This window comes from Xiphophorus couchianus, chromosome 7 (assembly GCF_001444195.1).
Source record: "Xiphophorus couchianus chromosome 7, X_couchianus-1.0, whole genome shotgun sequence".
Lineage (NCBI taxonomy): Eukaryota > Metazoa > Chordata > Actinopteri > Cyprinodontiformes > Poeciliidae > Xiphophorus > Xiphophorus couchianus.
Genome location: NC_040234.1, coordinates 32,485,252 through 32,498,540, shown reverse-complemented (window position 1 = coordinate 32,498,540; position 13,289 = coordinate 32,485,252). Strand labels below are relative to the sequence as shown.

Below are 13,289 nucleotides of genomic sequence, written 5' to 3'. Positions count from 1 at the left end.
AAGTTTACCGAAACCTTCAACTGCATGTTTGACCGGAGAAACAAGTTATCTGTCTTACACTTTGAGCAAGAGGTATTCCTGTCATCTAAAAAATCCTCACTTGTTGCCAGAAAATCTTTACTGCTCATCTACCAGTGAAGAGATGAATGTGATGGAAAACAAAACTGCCTTAAACCAGAATGAGGAAACAGGCTCTAAATCAGAACAGACATTTTTACCCACCATGTTGTGTAAGATTGTGTCTGTAAGTAGAGATTGTTTAGAGTTGCTTTTGTACCATAATAAATTAAACTGTAACTAACATTTTGATGTGTAATAATGATTACAACTTGATTGATTGATTTAATTTAGCTGCAGAAATAAAATGATCCCTGTCTCCCTGATATACGACAGAGTGTAGGCATTCAGCTAACATAGCTCTGTTCTCGGAAACCAACGGTCCTAAGTTCACTTTTTCCTCTAACCTCAAGTTCTTCTTCTACTAGTTCTAAAGCATCATGGGATATAGAGTCCATTCTGTTAAAGGTCCACAATAGTTAGTTTTGAACCAGATACTAACTATCGAATGCTAACAAGATTTATGAGACAATTGCAACTAAAATAGTTACTTATATTAAATTATAATATCCCAAATAATAAGTCCTAAGCAAATCCTGCTTAAACCCAAAACAAATTCTCAACAGCCTGTGTCTTAAGATCCATCCTGCAACTTTCATCAAATGAGTGGCTTGTTAGCAGGTCTGTTCAGAGCTGATCCTGGTCTGTTGGAGTAAGGTGCATCTAAAAGCTGCAGGACTGTAGTTCTCGAGGACCAGACTTGAGCACCCTTGGTTTAGTATTTTTGTTAGCAGCTAAAGCTAGCCAAACAACTAGGTGTAGCACGAGGTGTTGGGTGGTTGACCTAACATTAAAACTGTAAGAAAGGCCATTTGAGTTAACATTATTTAGCTGCGGAGTCGTTTTCTTGAAGTTTTTGGCTTTAGACGGCATAATGGGAAGAGTGGCTGTGCTGGAGCAGTGGGTTGATCTGTGCGATCAAAGTTAAGCCAAAATGTTTCTGTCTCTATACATACAATAAATTATGACATATTTACTGCCTTTTTTCCTTCATTAGTACGTCATGTTGGTGACTGAAGCCTGTTATGATGACTTCAACACATTTCTTCAGAAAGATTGGCACCATTTTTAATGCTTTCTAGAATGTCTCTGTAAGCTGACTAATTTCTTTAATACCTACTGATTATGTGACACTTAATGTCTGAGTTGTGTTCATGGTAATTATTTCTTACTTTTTTATGCTTTATCTTGTAGGTGGTGAAAAATGCTCTCCAGGTTAAACCGGGTGGACAGTATTTTGAATGAATATGATAGTGACACACACAGGTGGGTCTGGTTGGTTTTGCTCACACTTCTTTTTAAAATATTTATTTATTATTATAATGTTTCTGCTATTTTTCCTGTTTTTCCTCCAGGCTGGTAAAAACAGGCTTTCTTCTGTTGGTTCATGTGCTTCTTCCTACGTCCAAAGGCCACAAGAAGATTTAAAAAAGGCTCATGTCAAACTGTGGATCATGTCAGATATGTGGTTATTGTAGTGCTCCTATTTCTTGTGTAGAATCACTTTCTCATTGGCTTAGTTTGCTATTTGCTATATATCGTTAATATTTTTTTATTATTCGTCTTCTTAGCATTTTGTCAAAGATGGGAGCCAGTATTGAAGCCTTCCTTACTGATGCGGGACCAGGACAGCCCTTCCTCCTGCATGTTGTTTTCACCAACATGCAAGAGTCGTGAAAACAAGACCATCCCTGACCATCCATGGCACACAAGACCTAACAAGCTTTCGATGAACTTTCAAAGCACACTTCACCTTCAGTGCAAAGTACCATGAATTCCTCTACAACTTCTTCACCTACAGTTTTCAACATTGAAGGGACTTTTACATGACACTTGAGGTGATGAATATTCTTGCTTTTATTTTGCCTGGCAGAGTGGACAGTCTTTATTATGATCATTTAAATGCATACTGGATCAATAAGATGATTTGTTTTATGTTCTTCCAATTAAGGACTTGCTTTATTACAGTCCCTATGGCAAGCAGTTTTCTGAAATGTGTGGGAAAGAAAACATGGCAGATTGGCCACAACATCAAACGCATAATGCTGTTGGATGTTGTTCTTTCTAAATATAAGTAGATTCAAACTGCAACTTGTGTTGGTGTTTTTGTAGATTCAATTGACATCTGTTTTTTAAAGTGAATTTGGGGATTATTGACTGCCAGTATTATTTTTTTAAAGGTTTTATTGGCTCTAATGGCCTTCATTTGATAGTAACTTGATAGTAAAATGGGTAGTGAGAGAAGGGGGAAAACATGCAGCAAAAGCCAGGAAGCAAACCTGCGACAGTCACACTGAGGACTAAGGCCTCCATATGTGGATTGTGCTTAACCCCTGCACCACCACAGAACATCCTACCAGCAATATTTTAAAATTCAGATTTCTATGTTGATCTATACTTAACACTTCTGTGTTAAATTAACACATTCATAGTGTTAACTTTTGACACTACACACTAGTGTTAGGTAAATCAACACGGATGTTTGTTGATTCAACTTTATCAGATATAATACTTTCGAAAGTACGATTTTAACAAAATCAAGAGTGGATCAATCTAGACACTTTCAAAGTGTTAATTCAACTTCCTACGAGTCAGATTAGCTGAGTGTTTTTATCTTTTTAAGGGTATTTTAACAATGAGATAAAATGTATTTATTTGAACAAATAATAAAGGGTTCCACAATAAACTAGGAATAAGAATGAAGTAAAATGATGTGATTGTATCAGAAAATAAAATGAAAAAAAATATGGTGACATTTATTTAGCGTATGTGTCACATTTACTGATGGTCTGTAAACATCCCAAATGTAGAAATGACCATATTTCACATAAAATAAAATTAAAAAAAAGTTATCACTAATTTTCTTTGCATTTTCTTTTCAGTAATCATTTACAATTTCTAGCCAGTAATTACTGACTGAATCACTTTCTCTATGATGCCTGACCTCAGTCAGTTTCCTGTAGATACTGAAATTCAATAAAGTTGGATACTATTGTGCCATTTTGTCTTAGTTTTTTTCTTTTGACTCAGTTGCCAGAAAAGCTGTGTTCTGATTTTATATGTTTGCTTAGAGTTAGTAAAAGTAATAATGTCTTAGTCTACTAAAATTAAAAATATATCAATCCTTGTTTACTGATTGGTCAAATTGTTTCATATTAATAGACAAACTTCAAGAACATGTCAAAACAGAGTAATGGATTAGTTTTCTCTGCTTTTTGTTATTAAACATGACGTAGCTGTGATTAAGTAACTGGTCTATGGTGGGTCGAATTGGAATCAATCCACGTGCTGCACCTGAAGTCTTATAAAAGTCGTTAAAGGTTCAACCTGCTACTGCTTTAGCGCCATCTACACGTGTAGTAAACTCTAGCAAGCGTCTAATAGGCGCCATCTAGCGTCCAAAATGTATAACACCAAAAACACCTCTAGAGTCGCTTATCAAACAAAAACTACTTTTACTCTTGGAAGTTCGCAACAAATGCAGACAAAGATGAATTGCACATAGACAAAAATAATTTAAAAAATAATATCCATTATAAAAAACCCTTTAAAATTACACAACAGTGGTTATTATTACTGCAAAACCAGAGTTTTTAAGTCAAATTGAGCCTTAGAAAATCCACTACAAATATTTGAAGCACACACACACACACACACACACATATATATATATATATATATATATATATATATATATATATGTTTAGATACTCATTCAAATGTTCAGAAAATTAACTCTTTAGATAAAATATCCAGAATCTCTCTATCCTTTACTTAATTTATAAAATGAAGATTATAGTTTAAAAAAGTTCTGAACTTATGAAAAACGTCCTGGGTCTTCATGTCCAAACAGTCTTCACTGCAGAAGTTGCACTCAATTCTCAGCAACAGGGTATCACTATGAACTTCCCTTGGTGTTATGATTTTGTGAGATACTGTAAGCTTCAATAACGTTAAAATTGATCTATACATCAATGAAATTAGTTTTTTTCTTTATTTATTCTTATATTTCTTTCTTTGCGCTTGAGAAAAGTTCCTTAGAACCTTTTCTAACAATAGTTTATCATTGTTGCCCTTTGGATGACAAATTACAATTCACATGTTGTGTCTGTTGCAAACCCCTAAAAATAACAGAAACGTTTTGATTTAACAGGGAGAAAAAAAACTAACCGACAGAATCATTACGTTTATTGTTTATTTCTTTATTTTTAATGAGAAAGATTAATTAGGACGAGAATATTAAAACGAAAAACTCTTCAATCTGGAGAGGTTTTGCACCTAAAGATGAACAGATTATAGACTGTAACACTGCTGTTCAGAGTAAATCGTTTTTGAAGCAGAACAGATGTAAAGGCTGAACTGAAAGACTTTGACTTTAGTAGACACTAGCAAACAGGTTAAAATATGGCTTAACAGCGAATTATGCATGTCACGTACATTTGAGGGAGGACTGGTTTGGCTGACATTTCTGCAGTGGAGACTGGATTGAGTGCAGATTACCACCTGCCCTGTTGGGACCTTCCTCTTCCGCCTGGTTACGGTTCTTTCTCGTAAGCATTTTGTTTATTAAACAACCTTAACTTGTCCTCACATGTTCTTCTTATAAGGCTATTACTGTATTATAGCCATGCAGGTGACAGCTATGATAATGCAAGGACTACTCTCTCTCTCTCTGTCTCTCTCAGCGTCTGCTGCATGTGTGGAGTGGAAGGAGAACGAGTGTGAAGTTTTCTAAAGGCTTGAACTTCACTTTTTACAGTGGTGATTCACTTGTTTCGCACTTTAACACATTCTGTTTTCACCTGGTGTTTCAATAGTGTCTTTTCCGGCAGCACCAAGCTTATAGCTCAGCGCGATGGCCGGAAAAAAGTTCCGGTGCTGCAGGTTTTAGGAGCTTTTCACGTCGACGTGGTATTAAAATACCAGTAGCGTGGATTTTTCGGTAGAGGAGTGTGGTTTGGCTGTTGGGGAAATTGTTGGGTGTGAAAGTGTGAAGGCGGCGTCCAGGATGAATAATAAAGTGTGTTGCTCCTCTCGAGTTTAATTAAAGACTTAACTCAGTTCTTCGGTTATACAGCCATTTATTGTGGACACATCTTACAACGTCCCAAAAATGCTGTCAGAACTTAAAACAAGAGGTAACACAAACCCAAATCAGTTCACAATAAACTGAGCACCCACATAAACAAAAAATACAAATAAACAAAACCTCATTAGCCGCACTGACTCCAGAGGAACAAAGCTTCAGCGTCTTGAGCTTGAATGCCCCACGCGGCTCCAAGTGCGCCAGCCAACGCTTCCCCAGGCAACACATGGTCCGCGGAACAAATAAAAGGTCCCCCCACATTTGAACGTACACTCAACCGAACCCAACGAGCACCAACACAAATTCACCAAAACTACCACACACACCAAACCCAATGTTCAATATCAAATAAACTTCAACCACTGCCACCCCAAACCAAGCATCAAAACAATAAACCAGATGCAGTTGTCCCGACAGCAGCTACACAGTGGTTATGTTTTTGGACTGGATTGACAAGGTGAACAGCGTAGTTGAGAGGGGATTTGTTTTGAGAAATACGGAAACTACTGTTTTCCCTTTAATGATAAAAAGATCATCCTGTCTAATTTGCCACCTTTCATCAGCGATGATGTGTTGCTGAAGGAATTAATGTCACGTCACGGTCAGATCGTGTCGACAATGAAAATGAAAATGCTCCCGTCGGGTTGCAAATCAGCAAAGTTGAAACACTTTTCAAATTTTACCACAAAGTCTTTATTGCTTTGTAATTTTCTTAAGAATGGTCCCATTTCCAAATAGGGTGTGAGACTGACATGTGGTCCGTCCTTCCCTTTCTGTTTACTGCAGTGAGGTCCTTCTCCTAAAATCTGACACCGCTACTTTTTTGTTTACTTTTGTGAAGAAGTTTACGCTGGTCTTCTTCATAGGTTTTGTGTCGATTCCTTCAGTAATTCTTGGGGGGGGGACAGGTTTTTCAGTCAGTTTGTGTCGTTTGACACAGTGTGAATGCCAACTACAGTTATGAAAATGTATCAAATGTTGCAATTCTAGTCACCAATTGAACCACGTCTAACGTTCTCCATGGTTTGTTTTGATGTGCAGCACTTCAGAAACCAAAAAATAAATTCCATAGAATTTAATTTGTAAGCTGAATTAAAAATAAAAGTAAATTTTGTTCTAAACTGGTTTTACTACAACCTATTTTACTACCTTTCTATTTTTGTTGTTTTGGTTCTTTTTTGTAATTATTAGATCATTAATTTATGACTGAAGACTCTTTGGTCACACTTTTGCAAAGAAAGAGAAGAAAAGCAGTTTGGTTTATTGGTGTCATAACATAAGAAATCACAACAAAGTAATCACACTTCACTACACATAAAGAAGGAAAATAAAACATGTGAACTGCATTAAAATTATATTATCATAAATTGATAAATGAATAAAGCACTGAAAGATGTTCCTGATTAACTTTGCACAAAGAAATCAACTTGCAATATTTTATCATTGCCTTTGAGATCATTTCTTCTTTTTAAGAACCAGATCGACTTGGTTCATGAGTTTGTCGACCTGATCTGGATCAGACTTGCTGTTCTCAAACAGAACACACCTGTTGTCACATTTTGCAAGTATTTCTTTCAGTTTAACCTGACAGTCATGAAGAAAATCCCTGAAGCTGATCTCAGCCTGCCTCAGGTCATTTCCACGAGTGAACAGGATCACAGTTTGCTTACTAACATTTTCCCCAAACATCTTCTCTAATTTTTTCAGGATATCTCTCTCACCATCTGTAAATCTGCTGACATGCATCACAAGTACAAACACACAAGGATCTGACTCACAGAGTTCTTTGCACTTTTTTACATGTTTGTCTTTAGCTGATTTTGCCATCTCATCGTCAAACATATCAGGGGTGTCAATAACTCTTACATTGAGAAAATTTATCTGAGCTTCTTCCTTCTGACACTCTTTGGTGACTGGGATGGAACTGATTTTGGATTCGAAGACTTTCTTTCCAATGATTGTGTTTCCACTTGCACTCTTCCCCGTTCCGGCCATTCCCAGCAGAACCAGGTTCACCTTAGTGTCGGGGTGTCTTCCTGCATAAATACATAAAAAGGGAGTAATCCAAAGTTTCTCACTGCTCACATGTCAAGTATCATCAAAGTCCAGTAAAGGGTTTGCCAGCATGAACAACCTGTTTAAGATCATACCACAGTGTTTGAATCAAAAGTAAGTCCAGATTTTGACCAGGTCACAATTTAGTTTTTTAAGCCATTCAGAGGTTGGAGCTTGATGATCACAATTTTGCATTTCTTTCTAAACAAAGATTGTACCATATTCTCTGGACTATAGAGCTCACCTTACTATAAGCTGCATCTACAAAGTTTTTAAAAAATACTGGAAATGTACATATATATAAGCTGCACCGGGCCATAAGCCGCATGGTTCAAAATGTGTGTGTGAGGGGGGGTGGGGGGGGTAGCGGCTTATAGTCCATAAATAGTTTGTTTCTCATTTCTTTAGATGAGCGCATGATGTGTTACTTTTTGAGGTCTTTTAGCTTCCTGATTCTACACGTCTGACAGGAATCAGGCCAGTGTTAGTGGTAAATTTAAAGTTTGCTTCCTAATCTGGTTAATAACGTTTCCTGATTAACCCAGGGAGGTAATGACCTGGTCAAATAGGACCACAGTGGTTTGGATTTCCTCTTCTTCCCTTAATAAATAGAATCTGGTGATGATTAAACTGTTATGGCATGTTGCAGCTTACCTTTGTTTCCTTCAACTGTCGGCAAAGAACTACAGCATAAGAAAAGAACCATATGAGTTAATGTTACATGCAGTTATTTTTATTGAAATAACATCAAATTAACACTACAACATCAGAATTAAATCTGCTATGTTTTATTTCTTATCAAACTGTATAACTGTGTATCCATGTTTCACCTTTACCTTGAAGCTGTTGATTTCTTTTTGAGCTCATTCAGTTTTGACTGCAACTGGTCGAAGGTGTAGAACTTGAACAGGTAATGAGATTCAGGTACCTGTTCATGCTGTCGTGGAAGTACAACAAACAAGTTTTCTGTTTCTACTCCAGTTGTCTTGCTCAGCTCTTCAATCTGTTCCCAGACACTTTGTTTTGAGAATCCTTTTTCTACCACCACCAAATGCATGTCATAAAATTGTTTTTCAGAAAATAGTGCCTTTATTTCTGAATGGGATGTTTTAAAATCCGGCGTACATATGAACTCAAGTTCCTTGGTTTCATAAACTGTGGTAGCATTGATTTCTCTTTTAGTCAGTGAAGACAGATCTTTCTCCAGGAAATTAGTTATCACAGCTTCCTTTAGAGACGTTCCTTTTCCCAAGATCACAACTGACCTCTTATCTGTGAAAACAATTAACATAAAAGTCTGTTCAGCAACAGCACATAAGATATAAAAGTCTACCAAATGAATTCACATTCTAAACTACTTTATCGAACCCAAAGGGAAATTAAATAAGTAAGTAATCACATGTTACAAGCAGCTCAGAATCCTGAAGAACTTACTGTCAGACATTGTTCTCTGGTGAAGTGCAGCACAATCAGCAGACAGACTCTGTGGAAACTACAAGCTGACTTGGGCTCTGCCTCTTATACAGCTCACACCATTAGGGGCGGGTCACAGTTTAAGGTATAAATAAAACTGCTCTCTCAATACAATTTAAACATTTGTCTGTGGCTTGTGTGGTGTCTCCAATAAAGGAAAAATGGCCAGACCGGGTGAGCGTGAACCTTTTGTTATTATTGATATTATTGACACACTCCACATCTAAACATCCAAACTGACCCTTTTTCCTCCGATAAACTTTAAACTTATGTCGTCTACTGTGTTGCAGGTTCTGCTTTAAGAATTGTGATGATTGGAAAAACTGGTGTGGGCAAAAGTGCTGTAGGAAACACTATACTGGGAGAGAAAACATTCCAGTCTAGACCTTCGTCTACATCAGTGACAGAGTTTTGTGCAAAAGCCATTAAATATTTGGAAGGCAGAGAAGTCACTGTGGTTGACACACCTGGTATCCTTGATACTGAAAGAGCTCCAGAAATGCTTAAAAGAGAAATTGTGAGTTGCGTTGAGGTTTCATGTCCTGGTCCTCATGTCTTCCTCCTGGTGATCCAAGTTGGTCGCTTCACCAATGAAGAGAAAAATGCCGTAAGAGGTCTGCAGGAGCTGTTTGGTGAGAGGGCCAACCAGTTCATGATTGTGTTATTCACTCGAGGCGGTGACCTTGGAGGCACAAACATCCAGGAGTATGTCTACCAGGGTCACAGTGATCTTCGAGGCATCATCCAAAGCTGTGGAAGCAGGTTCCATGTGTTTGAAAACAACAACCCAGACAGAGGCCAGGTCAGAGAGCTGTTCAAGAAGATTGATGACATGGTGGCAGCCAATGGAGGAAATTACTACACAAATAATATGTACCAAGAAATAGTGCATGTGAGAAATCAGGGTAGACGAGGGGAAATTGCGTACATATTTGCTGGACCGCTTATGAAACGGATCTTAAATTTTTTGAGGATCCTCCGGGAATAACTTAGTAATATCCTGTATCTTTTAAATTTTTAAAAGAGGTTTTTAAATAATATTTTTTGCCGCTATGAGAGGACCTGCTGATTTATCCATGTCTGTACTTATGACACTGTCCAATGTTTTCAGCTGTGAGATGTCACCTGAAGGAAAATGTTTGTTTTAATTCTGTTATCAAAGCTGATAAAGAAAAATAACAAATGAACTGGTATCTTTAAATTCTTCAGAAGTTACTTTTTATTTTCAACTTTTCATTTAATAATTTTTTTGTAACATTTATTCTTGTGATTAACCAATGAAAAGCTGCTGGTACGTGTTCTTATCCCGATGTAATATTATGTGCTGTGTTGCTGATTGCTGTGGGCAGATATTATGTAATGTTGATCTAATCAAACTATTCTCTGACTAAAAAAAGAAATTTGTCCTAAAAGATGTTTAAATGTGCAAAATAAAATACTTGACTTCATGTTCATTAATTTTTTTGGCTATTGAATGAACATTGTTTGTGACAATAGTATTACGTTTGTGACATAAGAGGGATCCAGGAAGTAGACGAGCGTGATGGGGTGTGTGTGTGTGTGTGTGTGTGTGTGGGTGTGTGTGTGCGTGTGTGTGTGTGTGTGTGTGTGGAGTTACTGGAGCTGAGTTTGTTTAGATCAGCAGTCTCAAACTGCATTCCTTCAAGGCCAGAATCTTGCAACTTTTAGATGTGTCCCTTATCCTATAGTAAATTATAAAACTGTCTCAACAACATGCAGTCAAGCTCTACAGAGCCACACTAGTGAGCTAATACAAAACAAGTGGGCAGAAACAGAGAGACATCTAAAAGTTGAAGAATGTAGTATTGTAAGACTTTTAGAAAAGGAACCTTGACCTTGGGACTGATAAACCAGAGGGGATCCTTGTTGTTTTGGCAAAGACTTGATTTCCGTTTTATTCTTTGTTATTCTTTCAGTTTTTGGGATAAAGCTGGCTGGATGCTCTCAGATTGTTGCACCAGGGAGTTCACACACCTGCTACTGCTAACCTCTGGGGAAATCACCTTTGATATTCCTTTTAGGAATAGAAAAAAAACATAAAAATAAAAGCCCATTATTAATAGGCTGTTATGGGCTGGTATTATTAAAGATGAGCTAGTTGGACCTTTTCAGGTTGAAGATAGACACAAAATTAACTCTCAAACCTACTGCCAGTTTTTAAAAGGCACTTTCTTCATGCAGACCCAGAATTTCATGCAGGACTATGCTCTATGGCATGTATCACAGTTATCCACTATGTGGCTAGGCAATATACAGTATATATATACACTGCTCAAAAAAATAAAGGGAACACTTAAACAACACAATATAACTCCAAGTAAATCAAACTTCTGTGAAATCAAACTGTCCACTTAGGAAGCAACACTGATTGACAATCAATTTCACCTGCTGTTGTGCAAATGGAATAGACAACAGGTGGAAATTATTGGCAATTAGCAAGACACACTCAATAAAGGAGTGGTTCTGCAGTTGGGACCACAGACCATTTCTCAGTACCTATGCTGTCTAGCTGATGTTTTGGTCAGTTTTGAATGCTGGTGGTGCTTTCACACTCGTGGTAGCATGAGACGGACTCCACAACCCACACAAGTGGCTCAGGTAGTGCAGCTCATCCAGAATGGCACATCAATGCGAGCTGTGGCAAGAAGGTTTGCTGTGTCTGTCAGCGTAGTGTCCAGAGGCTGGAGGCGCTACCAGGAGACAGGCCAGTACACCAGGAGACGTGGAGGAGGCCGTAGGAGGGCAACAACCCAGCAGCAGGACCGCTACCTCCGCCTTTGTGCAATAAGAAACAGGAGGAGCACTGCCAGAGCCCTGCAAAATGACCTCCAGCAGGCCACAAATGTGCATGTGTCTGCACAAACGGTTAGAAACCGACTCCATGAGGATGGTATGAGGGCCCGACGTCCACAGATGGGGGTTGTGCTCACAGCCCAACACCGTGCAGGACGCTTGGCATTTGCCAGAGAACACCAGGATTGGCAAATTCGCCACTGGCGCCTTGTGCTCTTCACAGATGAAAGCAGGTTCACACTGAGCACATGTGACAGACGTGACAGAGTCTGGAGACGCCGTGGAGAGCGGTCTGCTGCCTGCAACATCCTTCAGCATGACCGGTTTGGCAGTGGGTCAGTAATGGTGTGGGGTGGCATTTCTTTGGAGGGCCGCACAGCCCTCCATGTGCTCGCCAGAGGTAGCCTGACTGCCATTAGGTACCGAGATGAGATCCTCAGATCCCTTGTGAGACCATATGCTGGAGCGGTTGGCCCTGGGTTCCTCCTAATGCAGGACAATGCTAGACCTCATGTGGCTGGAGTGTGTCAACAGTTCCTGCAAGATGAAGGCATTGAAGCTATGGACTGGCCAGCCCGTTCCCCAGACCTGAATCTGATTGAGCACATCTGGGACATCATGTCTCGCTCCATACACCAACGTCACGTTGCACCACAGACTGTCCAGGAGTTGGCGGATGCTTTAGTCCAGGTCTGGGAGGAGATCCCTCAGGAGACCATCCGCCACCTCATCAGGAGCATGCCCAGGCGTTGTAGGGAGGTCATACAGGCACGTGGGGGCCACACACAATACTGAGCCTCATTTTGACTTGTTTTAAGGACATTACATTAAAGTTGGATCAGCGTGTAGTGTTATTTCACTTTAATTTTGTGTGTGGCTCCAAATCCAGGCCTCCATTGGTTAATAAATTTGATTTTCATTGATGATTTTTGTGTGATTTTGTTGTCAGCACATTCAACTTTGTACAGAACAAAGTATTCAATGAGAATATTTCTTTCATTCAGATCTAGGATGTGTTATTTGAGTGTGTTATTTTTTTGAGCAGTATATATATATTTTTTTTCTTATTTAACGAGGTAAACCCCATTGAGATCTAGATCTCATTTTGAAGAGGGACCTGGGCAAAAAAAAATTGAAATACATAGCAACCTGGTTACAAGATAAAAACAATTAAAATAAAGGCCTTAAAGATAAAATAATAATCAGGGGTGAAAGTAGTATTAAATTCTCGGTAGTATGAAAATCATCAGTGGTTCATTGTGCGAACAAAAACAAAAAACATAAATATTTTACTGTACTATAGGCTACCTGTATGGATAATGCAGAAAAATATTCTGCCATACGGGGTGGAAAATAATTAGCTAAATTTACATTTATTGATGTAATTACAGTTTGTCTAATTTGTTCTTTAAGTTGTTCACAAAACCTGAACTTTTACTTTTACTTGAATTTGTTTTGAATAAAGTTACTCAGTTACATTTGAAATCATACTCATTAATTCATAAGGATAAACATAAGAAAACACCAGAAAAAACAGCATTAATCTTTCAAAAGGGTTTGTATCAAAATATCATCAATGGGAAGACAGATGAGCAAAACCCATCAAGTATAGTTCATGTTAACTACTGAGAAAAATAAAACATCTTGCTGTACTGAAGGCATTAATTTAACTGTAAGGCAACAACTTTATGTAGCGCAGTTGGTAGCACTGTTGCCTTGCAGCAAGAAGGTCCTGGGTTCGATT

General features: G+C 38.3%; 2 protein-coding genes and 1 long non-coding RNA gene across 3 annotated transcripts; 2 read left to right on the top strand and 1 right to left on the bottom strand.

Moving 5' to 3' along the window:
- The first annotated feature begins 857 nt into the window (after window positions 1-857).
- On the top strand, window positions 858-1,585 carry LOC114148792 (uncharacterized). Its single transcript, XR_003596345.1, has 3 exons — window positions 858-1,208; window positions 1,312-1,383; window positions 1,473-1,585. It is a non-coding gene; the product is annotated as an uncharacterized LOC114148792 (long non-coding RNA).
- A 4,845-nt stretch (window positions 1,586-6,430) lies between these two features.
- LOC114148654 (GTPase IMAP family member 7-like) lies at window positions 6,431-8,797 on the bottom strand. The gene is made up of 4 exons (XM_028024065.1): window positions 8,693-8,797; window positions 8,095-8,530; window positions 7,913-7,941; window positions 6,431-7,239 (listed from the first exon to the last, which is right to left on the bottom strand). The coding sequence occupies exons 1-4, from the start codon at window positions 8,700-8,702 to the stop codon at window positions 6,659-6,661; spliced, it is 1,056 nt and encodes a 351-aa protein (XP_027879866.1). The 5' UTR covers window positions 8,703-8,797; the 3' UTR covers window positions 6,431-6,658.
- An 8-nt stretch (window positions 8,798-8,805) lies between these two features.
- LOC114148655 (GTPase IMAP family member 7-like) lies at window positions 8,806-10,189 on the top strand. The gene is made up of 2 exons (XM_028024066.1): window positions 8,806-8,905; window positions 9,022-10,189. The coding sequence occupies exons 1-2, from the start codon at window positions 8,893-8,895 to the stop codon at window positions 9,717-9,719; spliced, it is 711 nt and encodes a 236-aa protein (XP_027879867.1). The 5' UTR covers window positions 8,806-8,892; the 3' UTR covers window positions 9,720-10,189.
- The last annotated feature ends 3,100 nt before the right edge of the window (window positions 10,190-13,289 follow it).

Excerpts from the sequence above, each read along its gene's own strand:
- LOC114148654 (XM_028024065.1), bottom strand. Across the intron at positions 7,942-8,094 it reads AAGAAATCAACAGCTTCAAG|TTCTTTGCCGACAGTTGAAG; the intron begins GTAAAGGTGAAA and ends CTTATGCTGTAG. Across the intron at positions 7,240-7,912 it reads GACAGTTGAAGGAAACAAAG|GAAGACACCCCGACACTAAG; the intron begins GTAAGCTGCAAC and ends GTATTTATGCAG.